Source organism: Crocodylus porosus, unplaced genomic scaffold (assembly GCF_001723895.1).
Source record: "Crocodylus porosus isolate Cpor-Errol unplaced genomic scaffold, CroPor_comp1, whole genome shotgun sequence".
In the NCBI taxonomy this organism is placed as follows: domain Eukaryota; kingdom Metazoa; phylum Chordata; order Crocodylia; family Crocodylidae; genus Crocodylus; species Crocodylus porosus.
In genome coordinates, this window is record NW_017728910.1 from 21,833,755 (window position 1) to 21,856,647 (window position 22,893).

A 22,893-nucleotide genomic window follows, 5' to 3' on the forward strand; every position below is an offset into this window, starting at 1 on the left:
CAGGATGTAGGAGATGAAGGAGCCCTGTGAAGAGTATGACTGACTGTGATGACTATGCCAGGTCTTTCCCAACAGGAGGAATGAGGACACAAAGCCAATAACATTGAGGATGAGCTTTCAAACACTGCTCATTCCAGTAGGCTAAGAATCAGGCTTAACCAGCTTCCTGCCCTACCAGCCCTCACCAGTGTGGCACACTGGTCACTATAGACACAGCAAAGTCCACAGTTTGAAGAGCACTGGAGAAATGTAAAGACAGGCCCAGAACAGGAGGTTCACCAGAGTGAATGCAGTAACATTTCCACTGCCTGCCCACCATCAAAAAGTAGATTCTAGCATCTATATCTGTGGTGTGCCTACACTGCCAAATGGAAGTGTGATTGCAATGTGGGTATTGAGCCTGTGCTAGCTGTCATCTAGCTAGTTGGGGTGACATCAGCAGGGAAGAGGTAACAGTATGGACATCAGTGCAGGCTCAGAGCCCAAGTACATCCTCCGAGTCCCTGGAGATATCTGGACTGGCTACGCATTATCCATGCTCAGTAGATGCATTCACAGCACTTACACCTTCATGCCCTGGTATGCGGAGATTGATCGAGCATGGTATGAATAAGTCTCCAAACTGCTTCCAAGGCTGGACCCAATCTCATCATAACCACACGTCAAGACCAGCTATGAAAAATGGTTCTTCCTTATTCACCTATGTGAGTGTGAGAAGAGCAAATGGAGATGCTGGTGACATAGGTCCTACTTTAGATGGGAAAATGACTATGCTACGGAAGCTGGTATAAACTTAATGGGCCTTCCAACTTACCATCACTGCTGACCCTGACAGTCCTTGGTGTATGGTGGTGGCACTTAAACAGTTCCCTCTTTAACATGCAGAATGCAACTCATCCTATATTTTGCAATGCCCATTGCTCCATCTGTGCAGCAATGGACTGAGCAGAATGCAGTGAACTTCGAGACAGAGTGCAAACATATTTATTAAGGCAAATGAAAAAATATTTGCAGAAGGGTCACAGCACGTCTGTGGCACTGCACAGAGCATCAACCCTAGCCAGTCCTTTAAAGGTTAACTTTTAGGTGCTGATTTGGGCCAGTAAAATCTTCCGGGCTTGTTTATACCACAGTGGTGGCCTGTTCTGATGCGATCAGGCCTGAGAGTACTGTGCTGCCTCTGAGCTGCAGCAGCACCTGCCACCTCCCGGAGCCCCCTGAGTGGGCAGCTAGCCAGCAGCTGCTGCCCCAGCTCGGAGGCAGCATCCAGCCCAATCAAACTCTTCCCCGAGTCCGAGCTGGGGCAGCATCTAGCCCATTAGTAGCCCACCCAGGCAGCCCCAAGGGGCACTGCTGCCGGAGAAGGAAGGACTGGGGGCCCTGCAGATCAAGAGCCACTGGGAGCTTGGCCCCTGGCTGCAGGAGATGCGGGCAGGCTCTGAAAAAAATAAAGAAAAAAGGATCAGGACCTCACTGTAAGAGTGATGGAAACCCCTAAAGTGAAATGGTGGGATTTTAATCATTGCAATTAAAACCCCACCATTTCAATTTAAGGCACTAAACTCCTGTCATGTGTACAAACACCTCTTCATTGCAAACTATAAAACCCATGTATTTCAGTAGATATTTGTGAGGGGCTGCGTAGATGGAGAATTTGTAGACAGAGGCTAATGTTTGCAGAAGTGGGGAGAGGGGCATTTAGGGTTGTTTAGCTAGGCAGTTTCTGCGTAAAGTTTTCTACTGCTGTGTTTTGTATGTGTTTTAGCTCTCCAATTTCCAAGAATCAGTTAGATTGGGTACTGGTAACAATCTGGCTGTGTCATCATGGAGTTCACTGAAGGCTACAAAACCTGACTGAAAAGCAGGCAAATTAGCCTATGCCAAGCTCTACATTGCTGTGACTTGACTTCTATCTGTGCCCAGGCTAGCTCAGGCATCTCTGCAGTCACAGAAATGCTTGTAGTGTAGACGCTCCCTTAGTCTCTTCATGCCTCAGGTCCTCCTGAGACAGCAGGGGACTAAATGCAATGAGCAGCAAAGTGCTTTATATGTTCCTGTAGCATTATGAGTGCTTCCCAGCCTCCCTAAAATTGAGGGAAATGCCTTTCTATCTGTTGCATAGAGGAGGACCTGAGGCATGAAGAGGCATGAACATCTACATGTTCATTAACGTTCAGTGCCTACTGTGCATTTAAATTTTGTACCTGCAAAAGGAAGTACTAAATAAATGCACAGTAGGCTGCCCTGCTGTGCATTAGCGTGATCACATGCCTTTTTGCTGACAATGCGCAGTAGACTAATGCTACTGCACATTAGCCTAATAGCAGAGTTTTTGCTGTGACGCTGTAATGCACAGTCAATCAATTCAGTGCATTAAGCTTCTCGTGTAGACACTCCCAGTATCACATAAATAGTTATATATGTATAATAGTAAATGCATTTATTGCTTCAGCTTGTAAAACATACATGTAGGTGCCCATCCTGGGCTAACCCACAAATGACTGGATGGATTCTCACAGCACCTGTTAGACAGAAAAGTATTGCCCTCTCCATGTGACAGAGGAGGAAGCAAAGGTGAGAACTTCAGCGGGCATATACTGGTCTAGCTCCACTGAAGTCCAAAAAGGAGCTTTTGATGAGTTACATCAGCTGAGAACAGGGCTGGCATAACCATCCAGGCAGCACAAGCAGCTGCCTAGAGCAGCAAATTCTAGGGGGCGGCAAAAACCGTGTTGTCGGTGCTGGTGCTCTGGGAGGGCAGGCAGTGCGTGGGTTCAACGGGGGCCAGGCTTGACATGACACTGCCACAGCAGCAAAGCAGGCTGTAGCGCAGTTGGGTGCTGGGCAGGGACAGCATGAAGAGGAACAGGAACCTCTGCATGAGCCTGGGAGATGGTCCTTGGCCCAGCCCTATTGCTTTGGCTCCATGGGGCTGGGGTGCAGGGTATGGTGTTGCACCACTGCCAGGCTCCCCGGGTGGTGCTGCTGCAGTCAGGGCTATGGCGGGTTGGGGCATGGTAGTGCAGGGCCATGCCCGGCGTCCTCAGGCACCAGGGACGTGGCAGCAGTTGTCCCTGCACGCCCCACTTCTAGGCAGGGAGAACCCAGCCGGGGAGAACCCGGGTGTCTCTGCACGTTGCCCCTGCCCACAGCAGCTGCCTGCGGCTCTGGCTTCGTGGCTGCTATCCCTGGCATCCACCTCCCCAATAATCTGCTGGCAGATGTAGGTGTGGGGGCTCCAGTTGGCAGGCTCCAAGCTCCAGCAATCTCCCATCTCAGGAAATGCTGGGGCAGAGCCAACTGCAGCTGCTATTTAAGGGGCTGCCTGATGTCGGCTCCTCCTGGAACAGAAGAGAGGGCAGCACAATCCTGTTTGCCTGAGGCAAGATAAATCCTTGCGTCAGCCCTGGCTGTGAATCTACAAGAGAAAGGAAAAATCTCTCCCAGGGTCACAAAGGGTTGAACCAGGATTAAAACTCAGAAGAGCTCCTGGTTCTCTGTCATGTCTCCAGATACGAGACCATGTTGCATCTCTAGAAGCTGGTATAAACCAGGAAAGTAACAGCTGCGTATGAGCACAGAGAACTGGAGTTGTACAACTTGGAGAAAGTCTTCTGGGCTTCCTCACAGAGCTGTGCCCACCAGTATCCTCTGGCGGGGTATCCAATGGCTACTCAGCTTTTCCAGGTCGTGAAGGGAAGCACAGACCCATAATTGCAGCCCCAGGGAGATGGATGGTTGATTAGCTGTCAGTGGTATTAAATATTATCAAGAGGGACTTGAAATGCTGTGCAAGCACTCTAGAGATGGCAGAGTCCTGTTCAGTTTGCTGAGTGCCATACACTGATTTCATGTGATTCAAGGATTTAACCAGCTTATTGCCATTTACAAAGAGAACTTTCAGCAGACTGGAAGAGCTGCAAAATGCACATTCACAAACCCGGTGATATGGGTCTAATGAATGCTGCAAGATGAATGGAAAAGGCCCATGTCAACATGTTTGGCAGTTGTGATATACCTGGAGCTAGGGCCACTGGGAACAGCTGTCCTGCTGTGTGCAGATGGGGAGGACTCCAGTGTCTAGCCAGCACTCAAATATACAGACACATAAATCAGCACAGTTTATTTATACACTGTTAAAGATGGGCTCAATTAGACTTGTACTGGGGCATCTGTTAGTGTTGCCGTCTCCTATAAGGTGATGTGAATGGCTCTACCTGGACAGGTTGGCTGATGAGGCGGGAGTTCAGGAAAGGACTCTAAAAAGGCTGCGGGTGGTTTATTGGAGTTGCTCATTGGACGCGGCGAAGGCTGGAGAGCAGGGTCGGTGTGCTGAGGATGTTTTCTGGAAACTGTTGTGTGAACAAAGGTTTTTCCTCTCTCCTCGGAGGACTCCGATTCTGAGGATGATTCCCTTCGCCCAAACACTGGGTGATGACGTGGCTTGATATTCAGTCGGTGATCACCAGTTGGCTTCTGAGTTTGTGTGGTCTGCTCTGGTTTGCCAGGAGCACACGTAGGATCTGGTTTGGCATCCAAAGAGCCACCACTGGCGTTACCCTGGGGAGCATCACTTGGACCCTAGCAAATATATGCAAAGTACAGCATTTTTAATTTTTAAACTGCAGCTCAAAAAAAAAAAATAGTTTGGCTGGGATGATCTAGTTGGGGACGGTCCTGCCTTGAGCAAGGGGTTGGACTAGATCAGCGTTTCTCAACCTGAGGGGGTCGCAAGAATATATGAACAGGTTGCGAACAAACTTAAACAATAGATTCTCCTTTAAAGAAGTGGGAAACTGTAGGTCTTCTCATGCAGGCTGGCAGAGTTTCAGCCTGCAAGGGGTGGCTTGGAGCCCCCCATGCCTCACACACCCACCTGATGCCCCGCACACCTCCCCCCTCCCCCACACACTGCGGGGCTGGGGCCTGGGGGTGTGGGACAGTGGGTTGGGAGTGAGGAGCACTGGGTTGGGACTGGCCATTGATGCTTACAAATAGGTCCTGGTACAAAAAAAGTTGCGAACCACTGGATTAGATGATCTCCTGAGGTCCTTTCCAGCCCTAATTTTCTGTGATTGTGTGATTCTATGAATTTCTAGTCTGTACAACCAGTGGTTCCTTCCACTATTTCCAGTTTGGCTGAGTTAGGATATAGAGAAGTGAACAAATTAACAGTGAATTAAAAGGGAGTGGGGTTGTATCATTCATCAGCAGCACTGTAGGAAATTTCTGTGTGTCCACTCTTACTTTTTACAGGAAATCTAACCAGGGCAGTTTAGCCCGCAGTGAAATTGTGTTCAGTTGCTAGTTTAGTTTCTGCTTACCAAGAGGTGAAAGCCAAGCAAGTAGACAATTATCACAGAGCACCCCCCTGTTTAGCTCACTTGCATTTGTTTGTCCTTAGATTTGAGTCAGCGGGCTAGATCCTCAGGGGATAAACTGGGGTAGGGACGTTGGTGCAACCTGCCAAATTACACCAGCTGAGAACCTGGCCCATTAGTTATCAGTTCTCTTCAGGCCACGCTGAATTCCTCCGGTCGCCTCTGTTCCATATCAGACTCGCGGCATACTAAAGGATTTCTAAAGGTTTTGCAGTTACGATTTGGGTATCTTTGAGCAAACTACAGAGATTAGTTCATCCAGGTGAAGAGTCCATTTTCCACCCCAGAATCCATTTTTAATGGACACCGGTTAAAACCACTCAAGATATATTACCCGCTTCCACTCATGCTCCTTCCCTAATCACAGTCATCACCCCACTGAGCAAGCAGGAGGGCAAGGGCTGCTTTGGAGCTCCCTGGTACTGCTCCTCCGTGCCTTGGAGGGTTTGCTGTTGAGTGGGCCTACCTGGGCCTACCTCGCTTCAGGAGCTGTGTGAACTTTCTGGGCTGGGGGAGCAGAGGAGCAGGACTCAAAAAGTTGGCCAAGTGGTTAACACAGGGCAGCATTTCAGGGCACCGCATTCACAGCTGGTGCTTTCTGTAGGGGTGAGGAGGTTTGTGGGGAGGTGGTACTTCTACTGAAATCTCAAAACCAAAGTCAGCAGTCTTAGTTCAGAGGCCACTAAAAGCTGAGATAGTTTCTCACTCATGGCATGACCAACATGCAGTAGTTGCTGTGCGGTCATTTGGTATTTTCATAACCAAGTACTAAATGACTAAATAACCCCATCCTGACATGGTTGCCTAGTGATGCTTACTGCGCAGTAGCTCGTTACTGCTGTGCAGTAGTGTCACATTGTGGCTCGTGTCTGGTGACACTGCTGTGCAGTAGTAACGAGCTACTGTGGAATAAACGGCTTGTGTAGACACAGCCACTGAGAAGTTCAGTCCAAGGAAGATCTCATCTGGCTCCTCAATGCCCAGTAGAAACAAGGTCCTTAGTGGTCACAGGAAAGGTGGACACGGGAAAAGTGCAGCGTGGACAGCCACCCAAGTAGTCACTGCAGGGCAAGAGAATGAGCTGACCTCTATTAAGCCCATGGGCAAAGGGTTACGTCCCAGTCCCACTGAAGTCACTAGCTAAGCTCCCTTGCACTCCAGTCATGTTGGTTCGGACCCCAGATGAAATTAGGTTGCGTGAGAGACTTGATGGAACTTCAGAGCAAGAAATAAAATAAGCCAGGGAGTAAGCGGGCGTGCAGCTCCTGTGATATGAAATACAGTATTGATTCTGTGTTCAGCAGCTCAGGCTCTCCTGAATCTTAGCTTTTAATAATTCATATAGGCCAGAACAGAAAGGTGTTTTTTTGGTTGGATGCATATAACAACCAGTGATGCATGAAAAGCTTGTGCTAATGCTGGCCTGATGAACCTGATCTGGGAAGGGGGTCAGGGGAAGAATTCCATCAGGAGGGCTGCCAACTTGGCACCTTTCATAAGCAAGACTTTCTTGCAAATTAAAACAATAATAAAGGAAAGAAATCAATGCTCTTAAAGTCCTGGCTCTAACCTAATCAAGGGTAAGGATCTCTGAGGGCCTCACTTCAAATGCCTAAAAGGTCTTCCTGTTTTGGTAACGTGGAGAGAACTGGTCCACTTTTCTGCCTTACATCACAGAACTCATTTCTGAGCAATCAGACAGGCACTGTACCGCACTGCAAAATTAAATCTCCCCTGGCTTTACACTTGATTAAGTAGTTTACCTTTGGTTCGTAGAGTTCGCAAGAGGCCTCAACATCAGCGCCGTCCTTTATATAGACGTCACCAACACAGAAACCTGTCCGCTAGGAGGGAAAAATGTACACACGTGAAATGTCACCTAGCTGGAGGGGCCTTCCATCAAAAGCAAAGCAGCCTTTGCTGGCAGTGACTGCTTCCCTACATAACATTTCCCAGCCCTTACAGCCTTGCACGAGAACACACCCAGGCCCTAACAAGTTAATTAAAAAAAGAAGCAGTGGCAAGTCCAGTCCTTCTGACTGAAGGCTTGGCAAATTTTCTTGACACCTAGGGAACATGGTAAGCGTCTCAGCTGGAGATCGTGGATCCATTGACTTCAGTGCAGCATCTTTTCTGCCCTGGGTCTATATCAGAAGCAGCTAGATAGTTACAAACAGTGGAAATCTGAAATTTATACCATGTGGCTGTATATGTAGGTAAGTAGCATACATCCAATGAGCACTAAAGAGCTATAGCCTTACTACAGAACTACAGCAGTGGTTTTCAACCTCTTTGGACCTTTTGGTACCTCTTAGGCACCCCTCATTGGACTCAAGGCACCTCTCCATAACTTTTGTGAATTGAGTGGCCCTCAGGTTCAACAGCTAATTTAAATATAAAATTACAGAATTAGAGAAAAATTAGGGGTGGAAGGGACCTCAGGGGTCACATGTAATTCAACCTTCTTCTCAAAACAGGACCATCCCCAGCTAGATCATTCTAGCCAGGGCTTTGTCAGGCCAGGCCTTTAAAAGGTTGAAGAATAGAGATCCTCTCTAGGTAATCCATTGCAGTGTTCACCACCCTTCTAGTAAGAAATTTTTTTTTCCTAATATCCAACCTAAACTTCCCTTGCTGCAACTTGAGCCCATCGCTCCTTGTCCTATCATCTGCCACCACTGAGACCAGTCCAGCTCCATCCTCTTTGCAACCCCCCTGCAGGGAGTTAAAAGTTGCTATCAAATCCCCCCTTGGTCTTCTCTTCAGCAGACTAAATCAGCCTAGGTCCCTCAGACTTCCCTCATTAGCCATGTCCCCCAGCCCCTGAACCATTTTTGTTGGTCTCCGCTGGACTCTCTCCAATTTGTCCACATCCTTTCTGTAGTGGGGGGCCCAAAACTGGACACAGGACTTCAGATGTGGCCTCCCCGATGCAGAATAGAGGGGAGTAATTTCTTACCTCAATCTGCTGGCAGCGCTTTTACTAATGCAGCCCAGGATGCTTTTAGACTTCTTGGCCATGATATTACACTATTTACCCCCTGGCGGAGGGGCTAGGGAGCTGGGGTAGGGGATCCGTCAGGCAGGGACAAGTTTCAGCCTGCATTTCTCTACTTAGCTTATCTGCTTGCTTACCTCTTCACACCTCACTTACGTCCTCATACCTCACAGCACCCTGTAAACAATGTGTTGGCACCCCAGGGTGCCCTGGCACCTTGGCTTAGAATCACTGAGCAGCAGAAGTAGAAAACTATACTAATATTATTTTTAACATAGTTTGTCTTTGTGTTTTTTTAAACAAAAGAGTCCTTAAGGGAAGGAAGGCTGCTCTTGTCCTTTGGGTATAGGACTTGGCTCTGGGAGGTCTGGGTATCATTCCCTGCCAAATTAGTTGGGTTACCTTAGATAAGTCACATGCAGCTGAATATCCCAAAGCAGCCATTGATATGGGATGGGGAGGGGGAGGAGCACTAGGATTTTGGATACCCAGCTTGATCCACTGCTTTCCTTGACCTGGATCCCTCTGCCCCTTTTTACCTGTCGTAAAACAGATATGACAATAATGATCTAGTTCCCAGGGGGCCATGAGGGCAAGTCAGTGATTTTTGCAAAGCTCATTGAGATCTTTAGAGGGAAGAAGATAATAAAAGTGCATAATAATAATATTATAACAAGACATATGGTGTGGTCTGAAGCCAACTGAAATTAAGAGAAGCCTTTTCTTTGACTTTTGTTGGATTTTGGATCTGATCTTTAATCCTCAATGTTCATCTATAAAACTTAAAATAAATATGTGAATATTTAATGTCTCCTATTCAGAAATGCAGATATACAGGCTTGCTTCTTTAAGCTTTGAAAGTATTTTGTACCCCATTCCTTCTGGCCTGAAAACGTTTGCCAACATTTTAAGATCTGAGGAAGGACGCTTGATGCCTGAAAGTTTGTGCCACAGCTCTCCCAGCTAGACAGTTGGTCCAATAAAAGTTATCACAAAAAATCGTCACCACTGAGACACTAGCTAGTAGCTACATAGCAGAGCAGATTAAAACAGGGGGGAAAAATCACAGACATTTCAGCAAATCTTTTTTTATAACCATCCAATGATTCATTTTGAAAGCTGTACATGAGTTTGTTAAAAACTCTTTTAAGTTTTTTAAGGCATCCTCCTATGAGAGTAATAAATAGGCACAAAGCAAAAAGAAAACCAACAAAAAAATCCCCTAAAAAACAAAATTCGCCTCACAGAACAGCTGTCTTTTTTTATTTGAAGTTTCCATCAACACCTTTTTAGGGATGGCTTTGAAAGCCCACGAATGTTTTATTAAAGGCTCTTCTGTTCAGGGACCGTTCTGCTGCTTGTCCTTTCCTATAGGGAAGGTCTGTAATTGAGTGGATGGAAACCTTCTTCTGAAATGTGTTCTAGTCTGAAAATGCCGATTCATTAAAAATATTTTTTTAAATATCTCCACTTTGATAAATACCCAGTGGAAGTAATTTGGTCTCCCATCAGTTTGCTCAGGACTCCAGAGCCCGCAGTCCTGTGAGCCTTGATTCAACCGAAAGGAGTCTGAAAGCCCTGCGAACTCTGGCTTTTGAGCTCTGCTACAGGTATCGATGCCATCGATTTGGGAGCTCCAGCTGCAGGCTGATGGGGAGCCAGGAGCCTGGAACCCCCTAGGAACCATAGCAAGTGGGGGGAGCCCGACAGCTTAGCTCCCAGGGACCATTTGGCTTATTTTAAAACATTTCTTTTCCCATCCAAAGGAAATGTAGGGACTTCTACATCTTGTTCCAAAGTGGAATGAGGGTTTGCAGAATTTGAGACTTTTCCATGCAATGGAAAGCCTGACTTTTCACCATCTTCACTTTGCAGAATTGCTCTGTTCCACTTCTGTTCTTGCACCTGAAACAGTTCTCATGGCTGAAGTGTCTGCATCCTGGCCAGATGTGCAGCAAGTGGCACAGCCAGCCTTTGTCACGAGCAACCTCTTTCTCTCCCCTTTCTTCCCAATGGGAAAATTCTCTGAGGTTCTTGTGTTGAGATGAGGGGTTTGGGATTGATTTATCTTTCCTTCATTTCCTCTGACACACATTTTGGTTTGGCAGCTAGGACCAAGAGCAGATTTTCTGAGTTGGGGGTTTCCAGCCCACTTTTGATTCTTGCCACAACTGGTTCAGCCCTGCCACGTTAGCTTGTCTTTTGTCCCCCTCAGCATTAATATCACTGCAGTTTCCAAAGTTTGCTACTTTTTCAGCTTTGCTTTGAGGTCAGAGTTATATACATTGCCATGAAACTGTTACTGTACTGGGAAATGTTTGCATCAGCCCTGCAGATATTTCATGGGTCTCTTAATCTCTTACTCATTTAACTTGAAGGTTGCAGGAAAGCTCCATCAAAGACAGAATGGGTGGCGGCTCAGGAAGCAGATGCCTGTTGTGGTTGCAGCTTGTCCTTAAGCTTACCACTGAAGCCTGCAGCCTGAATTTCCAGCTGTCTTGGTTGCCCGGACTGATAATTACTTGCTATCCCAGAATCTAAATCTGTAATAGGCAATATGTCTCCATAAGGATGCAGAGCGGGGTGAGAATCCAGAGAAACAGATTGCATTGCAATAAGTGAATCCATATAACAAGTAACCAAAGAAATGCTCCTCTGATCAAACCACCTTCGTCTCACCCCAGTGAATGACACACCAGCATAAGGAATTTTAAGACAATTTACAGTTTGCACGTGTGCTGGGAATAGCCATGCTGTTTCTATTAAAATCAGACTGATACATCAGGACACAATGACATGTAACAGGAGTCCAGTGAGGTGTTGGAAACCACCCGCACACAGAAAAGTCACACAATCACTGAGCATGGGGAAGGAACAAAATGGGGCAGCCGTTAATTCCCAAATGACTGGGAGCTCCTGAAATGGAAACACCTGCAATTAAAATACAGAAAGCATATAAAGCACCAGCCATCGTGAGCCATGTAGGCTGTGTTGGCATTATGTGAGTAGCCACTGACCTATCTCTCCATTTAAAAGTAGAAGACTCATGGTCAGAGTGCTTGAAACACACAACGTGAGCTGATTGTACTCACGGCTGTTTCAGGAGACTTAAATGTGCAGCTTCTCCCGATGCTGTCACGGCCTCTGATGCAGTCAGTCTCTTTGATGGTGAACTCTACGTGAAAATCCTGGCCGGGCTGAGTCAAAGTCTGAAACGTACCAAAGCAGCATTAGGAGAACCTGCCATACTTCACTGAATCATCGAAAATTAAGGTTGGAAGGGGCCTTGGGAGGTCACATCTAGTCCAACCCCTGCTCAAAGCAGGACCAACCCCAACTAGATCTTCCCAGCTACAGCTTCGTCTAGCTGGGTCTTGAAAACCTGACCCTTCCACTTCTGCTGAAATGACACGCTCGTGGTGGGACATCTCCCAAAACCAAGTTTTTGGCATAAGCAGGGGTCTTTCCTGCTGAGGTCAGTGGAAGGAGCAGTGAGCTTGCATGGTGAAGCTGGACTGGGTCTATAGGGTAGCCCTATGCAGCACAGACACAGCAGGTACAGTAGCCCGTATGGAAAGCAGCTCTGACACAGCGATAGTGCTTTACTGCCTGAACTAACTCAGGTATGGGGCTTCACTGCCCTGTGCACACACACCTGTAGTTCGCTAAGAGATTGGGATGGCCTGTGAGAACATGCAGTTGCTGTTTAGACGTAACAGGACAGCGCTGGGGAAATGACTTCTCCATTTGCATTTGCAGATTTGCAGCAACGGTAGCCAGGCCTGTGCTGCTGTGACCCATGGTGAGAGCACTGACGGAGGTCACCATGGGGGGGGCTGAAAATGAAGGTTGTTTTTTCCAGCACTGGTTGGCCTAGGTGTTACTTCGGCTTGAGACACTAATGAGAGGATGTGGTGAGCCACTCCAGGCAGCCTCCCCCAATTTTGACAAGTGGGCGTTAGTTTTCAAGATGGGAAGGACAGAGTTGTTTTCTGATGGGAGCGTGTGCCAGTCAGGTACCCCTGCTTGCTTGCACACCCGTGCTTGCTCACTGCCACACTTCAGTCATGCAGCTGCAAAAACAGGAGTGAAAAAAGAGAACGAAGTGGCAAAACCAGAGAAAAAAGAGAAAATATTTTAGTTGTCATTTCAAGCCGGGGCACTTTTGTTTTCTCTTTTCAGGAGATATTTTGGGTGTGTTGGGGTAAGGGAATTGGATCTTTTCTCATTATAACCTTAATTTAAAAAATTGTGTTGATTCTTTCCTTAAGAAGGTAGAGATTCACATACTGAACTGAGGGCTCTGATGACTTTTGTTGCAGCAAAGTAGTGGGACTCATTGCTTTCTTCGTTGACTTTGTTAAGAGTCAGATTCACAGCCTTCATTGATTCCCAGCTGTCTGGAGTGATAAATGTGAGGCACTCCGGACAGATACTGGTGATCTTCTCCTCAGCATCTAAAGGAAAAGGAGACACAAATATTAGCAGCATTGGCTGATTAGGCACTCAGGCAGTGTCACATTTGTATAGAGAGACATGTCATTTATTATATTTGTGGATGTGTTAAATCTCGTAATGACTTATAAGCCTGAGCTGCATCTTGGTTCACGCTTTGTACCCTGACAATGCAAATGAAGTTAGTGTCTGTCAAGGATGGACCATAAATAAATGGTCTATAATACAGATCATATAGACGATGAATAAGTACACGGAACTGGCGAGAGTGGCCACGGCTTTTGTCCTCACTGCTTTATGAATAAGATGAGCATGAATAACTAACCAGAGCCACGTCTCTGAGGCTAATGGACTTGGTCTTGGGCAACCTAGGTTGTTCCCCCAAAATCTCCTCTTACGCATCTTGTACATCTTGTAGAGCTTAGCACCCCTCCCACTCCGCTGTCCTAGTCGTTGTTACTGTTGACAGCATCACCCCCCTGCTCGCACCCCAGGCCTGTAACCAGGGCCGGGGGGGGCGCATCTTTGATGCCTCTCTCATCCCAGCTGTGTCCAACTTCTGTTCTCCTTCCTGCAAAATGTCCCAAGCCCCTTCATTTTCTCTCTGTTACTAAAGTGAAAACTCTTTTATCCAAGTCCCTCATCGTCTCTTGTTTTGATCGATGAAATTTCCTTTCTAACACCTGCAGCAACCTCCTCAAGACCCCACCTACCAGAGCCACGGATCTCATCTCCCGAGTCCACTGCTGTGACCTAACGATCCTTTCTCTGAATGGCTCAAGAGCATCAAATCTGAGCTTCCTGCCCTTGTCTTCAAGGCCAAAATAACTGCACGTTGCCTCCTGCCCTTGTCTTCAAGGCCAAAATAACTGCACGTTGCCTCTTGACTCTCTTCCCATGGCTCCCCCCCCCCTCGCCCCCGTTAAAGATGCCTTGTGACGTCATTTTACGGGTTTCGAGTTAAATATCTGTGTTGCCTTCTCCACAGAGATTACTATTCCTTTGCTTTTCTCCAAAGCTACCCCCGCTCTGGGGGGAGATCCTTCCTGAAGATCCCTCCGAGCATTCCCCGTGAGCAGGGCGTCCTCGGCTAGGCTCATCCTAAATCTCACCTGACATCAGGGAGGGGTAAAAACGGCCCTGCTGGCTGCACTTACGATTAAAGGTTGCGAGATTTAGGCTTTGCTCCTGACTCTGCTGCGGGCTTCCTGTAATTACTCATGTGAACCCCTTAAGTTCCCAGTGGCACCCCCCAACCTGGTAAAACAGCTCTTCCTGTTTACCTGCGACGCAAAGGAAGGTGAGGCCCAGCTCACATGTGACATCCTAATATTAGCATTAGGTACAGACATGACTGCTTACAGCAGGCAAATCAGGTTAAAACAGCTGCAGGCCTGCTATACGAGGTGGACAGTAAATTGAAATGCCACTAAGCGAAGCAAGCTGCCGTCACAACATACACACTGTAACACAACCCCGAACTTTCTCTGTAATGAGGATGGGAACAGCTGAATCAACCTGACACACCTGTCAGGGTTAGCACGGTATAAAGGGTGCCTTTGTTGCTGAATTCCACTTGGATGGTAAATGGGTAGCACTGTATGCCCAGTCCAGGTGCCCAGATTAGCCAGGGACCTTTTAAGTGTTGGAAGCTGTATTTTTATTAGTAGCACTTTCTACTTCACCTGGAGCTAAGCTGCAGTTGTAACCACAAGTTATAGCAGAGACATCAGGCTTGATGTGTACTATAGCACGGCAAGTCCCAGACACCTTCTAAAAGAAAATAAGTTCGTTGTAATAATAGTAGGTGTTACTTTCCATTGCTTCCATGACAAACCAGCCCATAAACATTTAATTTCATGGTGCGAAAAGAAGCCTTGCGCTATATGAGGCGGGGGGGGGGGGGGGGGGATACTGGTGACATTTTCAAAGCAGCCTAGCAGATTTAGCTAGACACCTTCCTCTTAGCTGAAAATCTCTCTTGGTGCATACTTTACTGTTTGCATTACAAATCGGCCCTGCACATAGGTTGATCTCACATTTTCAGGTTCAGTTTTAGGAAAAACAGCTTTTCCCCTGAATGTAAGATAAGTACAGATGAAGAAGTCTCTAACTGCTTTCGATCTTCCAGAATCCCACAGGAGAATCAAATGAGCAAGAAAAGGCCTGAAGGGTTAAATGCACTAAAATATTAAAATAAAACCTGCGCTGAAAACAATTCTGGCTTCCTATTTTTATGCATGCCCCAAAATGCTGCAAGTCAGGGGCCCAATTAGAGGTCAACCCCACATGTAAGTTGAGTGCCTATTTAGTTGTTCTTTTGGACAAAAGAAAGGTCTACTTAGAATTGGAATATGGTAAATGTTAGCAGAGAAAAATAACATTACGAGCGCAACAATATTTGAAAGCAAAGGATTATTAAAGCTACTTTTATGCTACAAGGTGACTAGTTATCCACCACAGATTTTCAAGGATTTTCAAGGTTGAAGTGGTGGATTAAAAGGCGGTTTTCTCTGATGACTGTGCAATTGCTTGTGTCCATCTCCTGACTCCTGCTATTGTCCTACATACTTCAGGTGGGGCAGGCTTGTGGAAATGCCACGTAAGAACAGATGAGATCCTGGCGCGTTAGAGACGGGAAGCGCCACGCCATGGAAATGCTAATGATGATCATTTATATTCAGGAGGCATTTTGTGGAAAGAGACTCAGATCTCCCATGTTCCTACTCCCAAATCAAAGACAACATTTAGCCAGGAAGAAATTCCATGCGCCAAAATTTCTGCAGCCTTTGGGGAGACAGAAGCCAGCGATCACTCAGATCGTTATCCTTCCCAACTTTGATTTAGCACAGCACATCCCTTCTCAGCATCATCTGGCCAGGATTTGAACTCTCGCTAATGCCCAGGAGGGTCAACGTGTTAATATACTCAGCGTCAGTAGGGGCTGTTTCAAATAATACCGACGATGACAGATTGATGTTGGTAGCTCATTAGACAGTGCACTGACTGAGACATCACATTCCTTTCAACAAGACTAAGCCTGGACCATTTGCTATTGTGCACAGAGGGAGGAGAAATATTTTTCTTTTTATCTTTCCTGCCCCTCCTGTGTCTCGGGTACATTTCAGAAATGCCAGCTATCAGACCTGTCATCGTCTATGGCTTTCTTAAGCTGAATAGCTCTGTCAAAACAGCCCAGGCTTCAAGCAAAACCCGAAGCAGCCTGCGTGAAACCATCTTACTGTTTCCACAAAAGGACGGATGTCACAATCCTCCCAAGGTAAAGCACTTCTAATGTAACATTTGGTTTCCAGCACATCCAGATCCATGTAGTAAACTTTTCCTGCAGCCCCCTGAAAAAGGGAGGGAATAGGTTGTGAGCATGATGTTAGATGGTTTTACATTTATATAATGTTTCCCTCTGTCTCTAGACAGTGTTTTAGGGTGCGACTGCCCTCTGAATCGGAGGTTCCCAACCACCGGGCTGTGGCCGGGTACTGGGCCACGAAGGGTTGACGGCCGTCATGGCATGAGCTTTAACCACTGCTAGCAACACCTCAATGCCCAGGCACGAGCATGCCATGCTGATTGTCTGGGCAAGAATGTCCTTGCTTGGCCAGTGACTGCAACTTTAGCTTTTGAAAATGGACCGTGGGATCAGCGAGGCTGTCGTAGCTATTAACGTCTGGCTTGTCTCCTCCTTGTATTCTCGGCAGTTAGCTAGCTAATGTTAGCCAACTAGGATGTTTTTAGCTATTGTCTCCTTCTTTCTTGATGATGTTCTTGATGTTCCTCACAACCCGTTCCCCACCCCTACCATGTACAAATTAAATTTAAATATATAAATTAGATTGTTTCTATACCTGGTCCACCAACATTTTTTGAGTGAGTTTGCCAGGCCACAATATAAACAAGGTTGGTAACCATTGCTCTAAATAATAAGATACTCAGCCTAATCTAGCCTAAACAGGGAGGCCTAAATCTGATTCCACTTATAAAGCTCCTAAGTATGATTCTAGTCCCCTCCGCTTCAAACCCTGAAAAAACATTAATGGAAAATATTGGTGGGGCCTCCTCCTTGTTGCTTTTTTGTGGCCTAGTTTTAAGACTAAGATGAAAGCATGTTACAAAAGCTGATGCTTTTGGGACATCAAGCAGGGTAGAATTGGACTGTGCATGGCCACCATAAAAGTGAAATAGCATTTGGGACCTCTTGTATGTGATACAAACCACCAAGGTAGAGAGAAGTGTCAGAAGTAGACAGATGCTAGCTAACATCCTGTCTCAGTACGTGAGGATGGATTAGATGACCTTCTGAGGTCCCTTCCAGCCCTACCTTTCAGTGGTGTCACGATGCCATAAGTCGCCTTACAATACTATGAGTACTTTATACACAGAGTAGCTGGCAGTTTTATCATCTAAATGATCTTAGCAAACACCTACAAAGTAGCGAGGGAGCTATGACTATCCTCAGATAACTAGCACCAGTCCACAGAAGGCTCATGGTCAGAGTCAAATTTACACCTCCTCCAACCCGAGTCCAAAGGTGTGTTGCCACTGACTTCAGCATGAGCAGGAATAACCCAAATCAAAATACAAAATGTTTCACTCCTGGATTAAAAGCCAGTTTTGAGTGGAACCCTTGATGTTCATATAGCTGTGAGCCTCATAACTACATGCAGAGAGAGCTCATCACTTTGTATAGGGATGCATCAACAAAATGATTAGAGCAACGGAAAAAAATCTCAGGCAATATATAACACTGGAGTAAGTGTTATCATTCTAATACAGTAAGTGCCACGATTGGTCCGCTTGGATTACACTGCCAAACAATTAGTCTCTTAAAATGAGTACTTTGTTTATCAGTCTTTTCTCTGGTTCCCATCAGCATTAGGACATTAGGGCCCAACTTGCTATATTCAAAGCCAATTTCAGGGTGAGAGGCCCTAAGAGTCTTAACTGTACTCTGCTTTAGCAGGGGGCAGTGAAAAACGAAACCGGTAGCCTGGGATTTAAATAGATAGTTATAACTAGATTCAAATAGGGATTACATAAATTCATGAAGGAAGCTATTAAATTAAACAATCCAGGATATATCCTCTGAACATCCCTAAATCAATGATTATGATGCCAGGGAAAGTACAACAAGGAATATATCACTCAAGACATGCCCCATTTATATACCCTTTCTCTAAAGCGTCTACAAATTGCCATGGTTAGACACAGGATACTGGGCTAGATGGACCATCGGTCTGACTCAGTATGGCACTTATGCTCTTACAAACGTCGGCTGTTTCCTGGGTTTGACCTCAGTTGTAGATGTCTTAAATAGAAAATAATCTTGGGCAAGATCAGCATTAATATTACACCTGACAGCAACTACTAACCTGGTGGCTCCCAAAGACTCTATTGATTCTGTTTAAGCTGAGTTTGTAACCCTCAGTTCGATCTTCATTTATATAACTAATAGCCAAACGCGCTGTTTTCTCAGCAATTCTTGCATTACAGGGAACTGGATACAATGGAAGTAATGGGGTCCCGCCATCTACCATCCACACATATGCTAGTAGCAGGATCAGCTTCATTATGTTGAAAAGTATCGTGGAACACTAGAGAGAAAGAAACCCAAGCATCGTGTTTGATTTGACAGTTGCAGGCAACCCAATAATAAGAGTAATAAAAATAATTACCCATAAAATCCTGAAATGATCTCCAGTGATGTTTGTTTTACGTGCATCGCAAAGTACCCTGTGCTAACTTTGCTTTAGTATCAAAAATAAACTGAGAGTAAATGATTAAGCCTTTGTGTTCAGTCTTGTTGCAGTACAATTTCAGTCGAGGAAAAAAGAAAAAAACCGTATCTCTTTTGATGTGCCTGGGGGAGGGCAGAACATACTGTGGTTGGTTATAATAATGACGATTGGGGTATCACAACAGTTCTGCATCGATTAGAAATTGCCTTTATTATAAGACCCTAAGCCCTTTAAAAGTAATGTTGATGACAAGCTTAAAATACCAGGGAAGGTAATAACATTCTCGGCTCATTGATGCCTTGGTGTAAGTTAGACCCATTAGCGATTATGTTCTTCCTGAGGTCCCAGATGATATTGGTAAAACATGATTGTGTCTGTTGATCATGATCTACCATGTTAGCGTCAGCCTGTGCTCATAAGGAAAAGATGGTGCCTGCACCAAAGATCTTATATTCCAAGGTGTTAGCTTCACTAAAAAACTGACCAGAATAACTGGTCTGCAATAACTATTCCAGAATAACTCCAGAATAAATGGTAATTCTGGGATAAGAGTATCCACACAGGGAGTTATTGTAGAGTATCTGTTGCACCTATCTCAAGAATATCTTCTCCATATCTCCCTTGGGGATGCTGAACTTTTCTGTGTATGGATATAAGGAGGAACAAGGAATCCTTATTTCTGTTATAAGGGTGTTCCTATCCTATCTTAATCCAGTTTAACTTTCAAACTCCTAATGACTAACACATGGAGGGAACACAAGGTATCTGTGAGATCACTCTGGCTTTCTTTATAGTGGTGTTCATGGTACACCAGCCAGCTAGTCAACATGGAGTATTTTGTAGGCCTCCTCATTTCATTGTTATATGGAAAATCTATGACTTTCCATATAGTCAACTAGCCAATGTGGATTGTTTTCAGGCATCACTGGAGGGCTGAGCTGTAAAGAAGAACTTGAAGGAGGATAGTGTGGTGGATTTTCTAGTTATTATTGGTGTCAGTGGAAGAAGTGAAGAGGTACCTTTTGGGAATGTCATCACTGGCAGAACAGAGATAGGCATCACAAATGTTCCCCCCATGTTTTATTATCAAAGGCCAGTAGGAATGCCTCTTTTAACGTGCTTGAAATATAATAGGTTGGGCGGGAGCTTAGGAGAGAGACAGATTAGAAACATTATCGATATTGAGCTTAAAAAGAAAGAAGTAGACACTCTCCCTGGAACACCTTTTTATTGGCAGATCTTAAGCCATGGCACACCACTAACTTTTACATAGAACAACTTCCCATTGATGGCGTGGTGAAACGAGGCACCGTGCATGAAGAGACACTGCCCATGTACAGTTTATGTATTCTGGTAAACTGGCTAGAGCAGGGGTTGTCAACTGGGGGTATACATACCTCCAGTGGTACTCGGAAAGGGGGTAAGGGGTGCATGTGGGCAGGTGGGGATGGATCACTGCCACTCACCACCCCACACCGCCACCTCCCAGGAGCAGGGCTGGGGAGTGCAAGGGCAGCAGCCCCCCTCTGCGGGCTGGACATGATGGGGGGGAGCTCGCATGTGGTAGCTACCACCACCATCCACCAACCACCACCCACCACCCTGCGCTGCCATGCACGAGCTCCCCGGCTCCCTTCTGCCCAAAGTGTACTCAGAAGGGGTACAGTATTTTAAAAAGGTTGAAAACTCCTGGGCTAGAGTTGCTCTGCAACTGCTCTGCTTTTTGGACACGTCTATATGAATGTGGAGCCCAGCACTTCTTGACAAGGCCCGGGGAATGTTCCCAGCAGACTGGGGACAGTGAAGACCCCTGAGCAGTGCTTTGGTTACCCAGTCAGACCAGGTTTGTCTGCAGAAAGGGGGCTTGAAGAGTGGAAAACAACCAAAGGCAGAACAAAGAAAGCAAGGTATTGTTAGGTGGCAAGGTTCTTTGAGTAGATGTGATATCTTTGATTAGACCACCTGAGTTGTTGGAAAAAAAGGTCTTAGGAAGCTCTTGGGCATGCATACCTTCTTCAGGCCTAGGGAGTCTCTGCTGTTCTGAGACTCCAAGGAATGAGAGAAGCTAAAAGTGTGGCAGGATGTCAGTGAGCATGTAAATAGGTAGAAATTAGAAAAACAAAAAGTAAAGCAGGGAAGGGGAGGGGGGAAGCAGGGGGAAAAAGGCCAAAGGAGGGTAAGGGAGACACTACAGTGGTAGTGATTCAAGGTAGAAAAGAGGCTGTCTGTGAAAAATGAAACAGCTGGAAATTAGGAATACAAAGGGCACAAAAGTAGGGGAAGAGAGGGGAGAAAAGGTGGGGCAAAAGAAAAATGTAAGAGGTCAGGTCTGGTAGGTACCTGGTGGGTTATATAAATATACTCATACAGCCATAGAGGTAGCTTGGGGTAAGAGAATGAGGTAGACAACTAGTGCAGGGGCTTTGCTTTAGCTATAGGACCAGCCAGATCGAAAGCAGGTTATCTGGGGCAGAGGGGTTCATGAGTCTGAAGAGACGCATGAGGTGCTGGAGAAGTACCTGGATAGCTCAGAGCTTCCTGACCTATGCCAAAGGAACGGTTCAGAGTAGTAAAGAAATTAAAGTGTACAAACCTATTATTTTTTGCCTGCAGCAGTGCTGTGTGCTCCTTTTCAGTAAGTGCTTACTTTTCAGTAAGGAGTAATTCTGTTTGGAAACCCTGTGCAAAGATTTGTGCTTGTGTGTGTATGTGAATTAGGAGACTCGTGTCTTTGGTGGAAAATGGGGGGACACGGCAAGAATTGTTAGAGCAGGGGTGAGTGAAATATAGGCTGCGAGCCAAATCTGGCCCACTGAGGGATGCTGGCCACCCCACGGTAGGTTCCTTGGCCCTGCCCAGCTCAGACATGAGGGGCAGCCTGGGCTGTGGTGTGTACCTGGACGTGCAGTGGGGCTGGCATGGCGTGGCGTGGCATGGCGTGGCTGTCGGACTCTGTTACCTGGCAGCCTTGGTAGCGGCTCCTTCCAGCTGTCACTGCTGGACTCAGTTTTGCTGCCTGGGCATATGGGGCCATCTGCCCCACGCCTGCTGCCAGGGGGGTGCTCAGCTGGGTGGCTCGGATAGGGCCATGGGCCAGTGTGGAGTGGCATCCGGTAGCAAAATGGGTGGGAGGGGCTGGGGTGACTCTAGGCTCTGGAGGCAGTGACAGTGCAGGGCAAGGCTGGGGCAGAGCTGTGATCCATTGCCTGCATGCCCCTGCGATGGGTGCGGGTTCCACAGGCAGGGGTGTTCAGGCGGATCATGACTCTGGCCCCGGCCCCAACCCTGGCTTGTCACCACCCCAAGATGCTAGACCCGGCCCCAGATGCAGTTCTTCACCCCACCGTGGCCTGAGCACATCCACCTGCCTGTGTGGCTCCCAGCCGAACTCCATGGAGACCCTGGGATCTTGGGGTGATGACAGCATGGGGCCAGGGCCAGGGCAGAGCCACGATCCACTCCCTGCACAACCCTGGCCGCAGAACCCATGCCCATCACAGGGAGCAGATCTCCGCTCTGCCCCAACCCAGCCCGTGCTGTCATTGCGGGGAGGGGGCGGTGGTCGGGGAGAGGCTTACTATCAGACTTCAGAAGCTGGTGCATTAGTCATAGGTCCCAAGCATTTAAATGTTGGGCTTCTCTCTATTAACAGGGAGGTCAGGTTCAATGTCTGCACATGAAGTATGTGCCTAGAGGCCCAAAGCCATGGATAGCACCAAGCAAAGGGCATGTGGGGTTCAGTGTTTCAGTGGGATTCAGACCCTCTGCACTGCAGTCTGATGGGCGTTCAGCATGGGGAACTTATCCAGGTCTGACTGGGCACTGGGCCTCTGGATTCTAGTCTCAGGTACTGAATTTCTACCTAATCATGTCACTTGGTACCTCTGGGTGCCTGCAGACGTGCCCGGAAGCTGCTCTGACACTGTAATTATAGCACATTGGAGCAGACTACATTAATCGAATTGGAGCGTGCTCATCGCTCAGTGAGCTTTAGTTAAAGCACCCCTGCTGTCATTTTGAAGTGTGGGGTTGCTGATACATGAGATATTTTGCATACTTTATTTAGAGCTGAATGAATTAAAGCCTGCCCCTCTCCCCCCAAGCATGTGTAAAAATGCCTTCAGTTTCTTTGTCTATAAAGGAGATATTAGTGTCTACCTCAGAGATGAGTCGAGAGATATAATTAATTATTCAGAGGTGCCTTGAGATGAGCAGATAAAAGGTACTAATAGAGTGCAAAGTGTTGCTATCATTAAGCTTAACTGCTGGCTGCCTGGGGTAGGATTTTTTTGCTACCAGTTGCATT

The 22,893-nt window shown here is 46.7% G+C and overlaps 1 protein-coding gene across 2 annotated transcripts; it reads right to left on the reverse strand.

The window, feature by feature from the left end:
* Positions 1 to 3,646: 3,646 nt before the first annotated feature.
* LOC109308484 (fetuin-B-like) lies at positions 3,647 to 18,610 on the reverse strand. Of its 2 annotated transcripts, XM_019532800.1 has the most exons (8): positions 18,525 to 18,610; positions 18,222 to 18,443; positions 16,077 to 16,187; positions 14,520 to 14,607; positions 12,670 to 12,836; positions 11,472 to 11,588; positions 7,145 to 7,225; positions 3,647 to 4,581 (listed from the first exon to the last, which is right to left on the reverse strand). In XM_019532800.1, exons 2-8 carry the CDS (start codon positions 18,417 to 18,419, stop codon positions 4,192 to 4,194), a joined length of 1,152 nt encoding a protein of 383 aa, XP_019388345.1. In that variant the 5' UTR covers positions 18,420 to 18,443; positions 18,525 to 18,610; the 3' UTR covers positions 3,647 to 4,191. The 2 variants fall into 2 exon arrangements, with proteins under 2 accessions (XP_019388345.1, XP_019388344.1); XM_019532799.1 differs by having other exon boundaries at positions 18,222 to 18,610.
* Between the last annotated feature and the right edge of the window lie 4,283 nt (positions 18,611 to 22,893).

What these genes read in the sequence shown, in the direction of transcription:
- LOC109308484 (XM_019532800.1), bottom strand. Translation starts at nt 18,419, where the DNA reads ATGAAGCTGATCCTGCTACTAGCATATGTGTGGATGGTAGATGGCGGG. An exon ending in TCATCAGAGCCCTCAGTTCA is followed by an intron (nt 11,589 to 12,669) that starts GTATGTGAATCT and finishes GGTACGTTTCAG; the next exon opens with ACTTTGACTCAGCCCGGCCA. An exon ending in GCGAACTCTACGAACCAAAG is followed by an intron (nt 4,582 to 7,144) that starts GTAAACTACTTA and finishes TATATTTGCTAG; the next exon opens with GGTCCAAGTGATGCTCCCCA.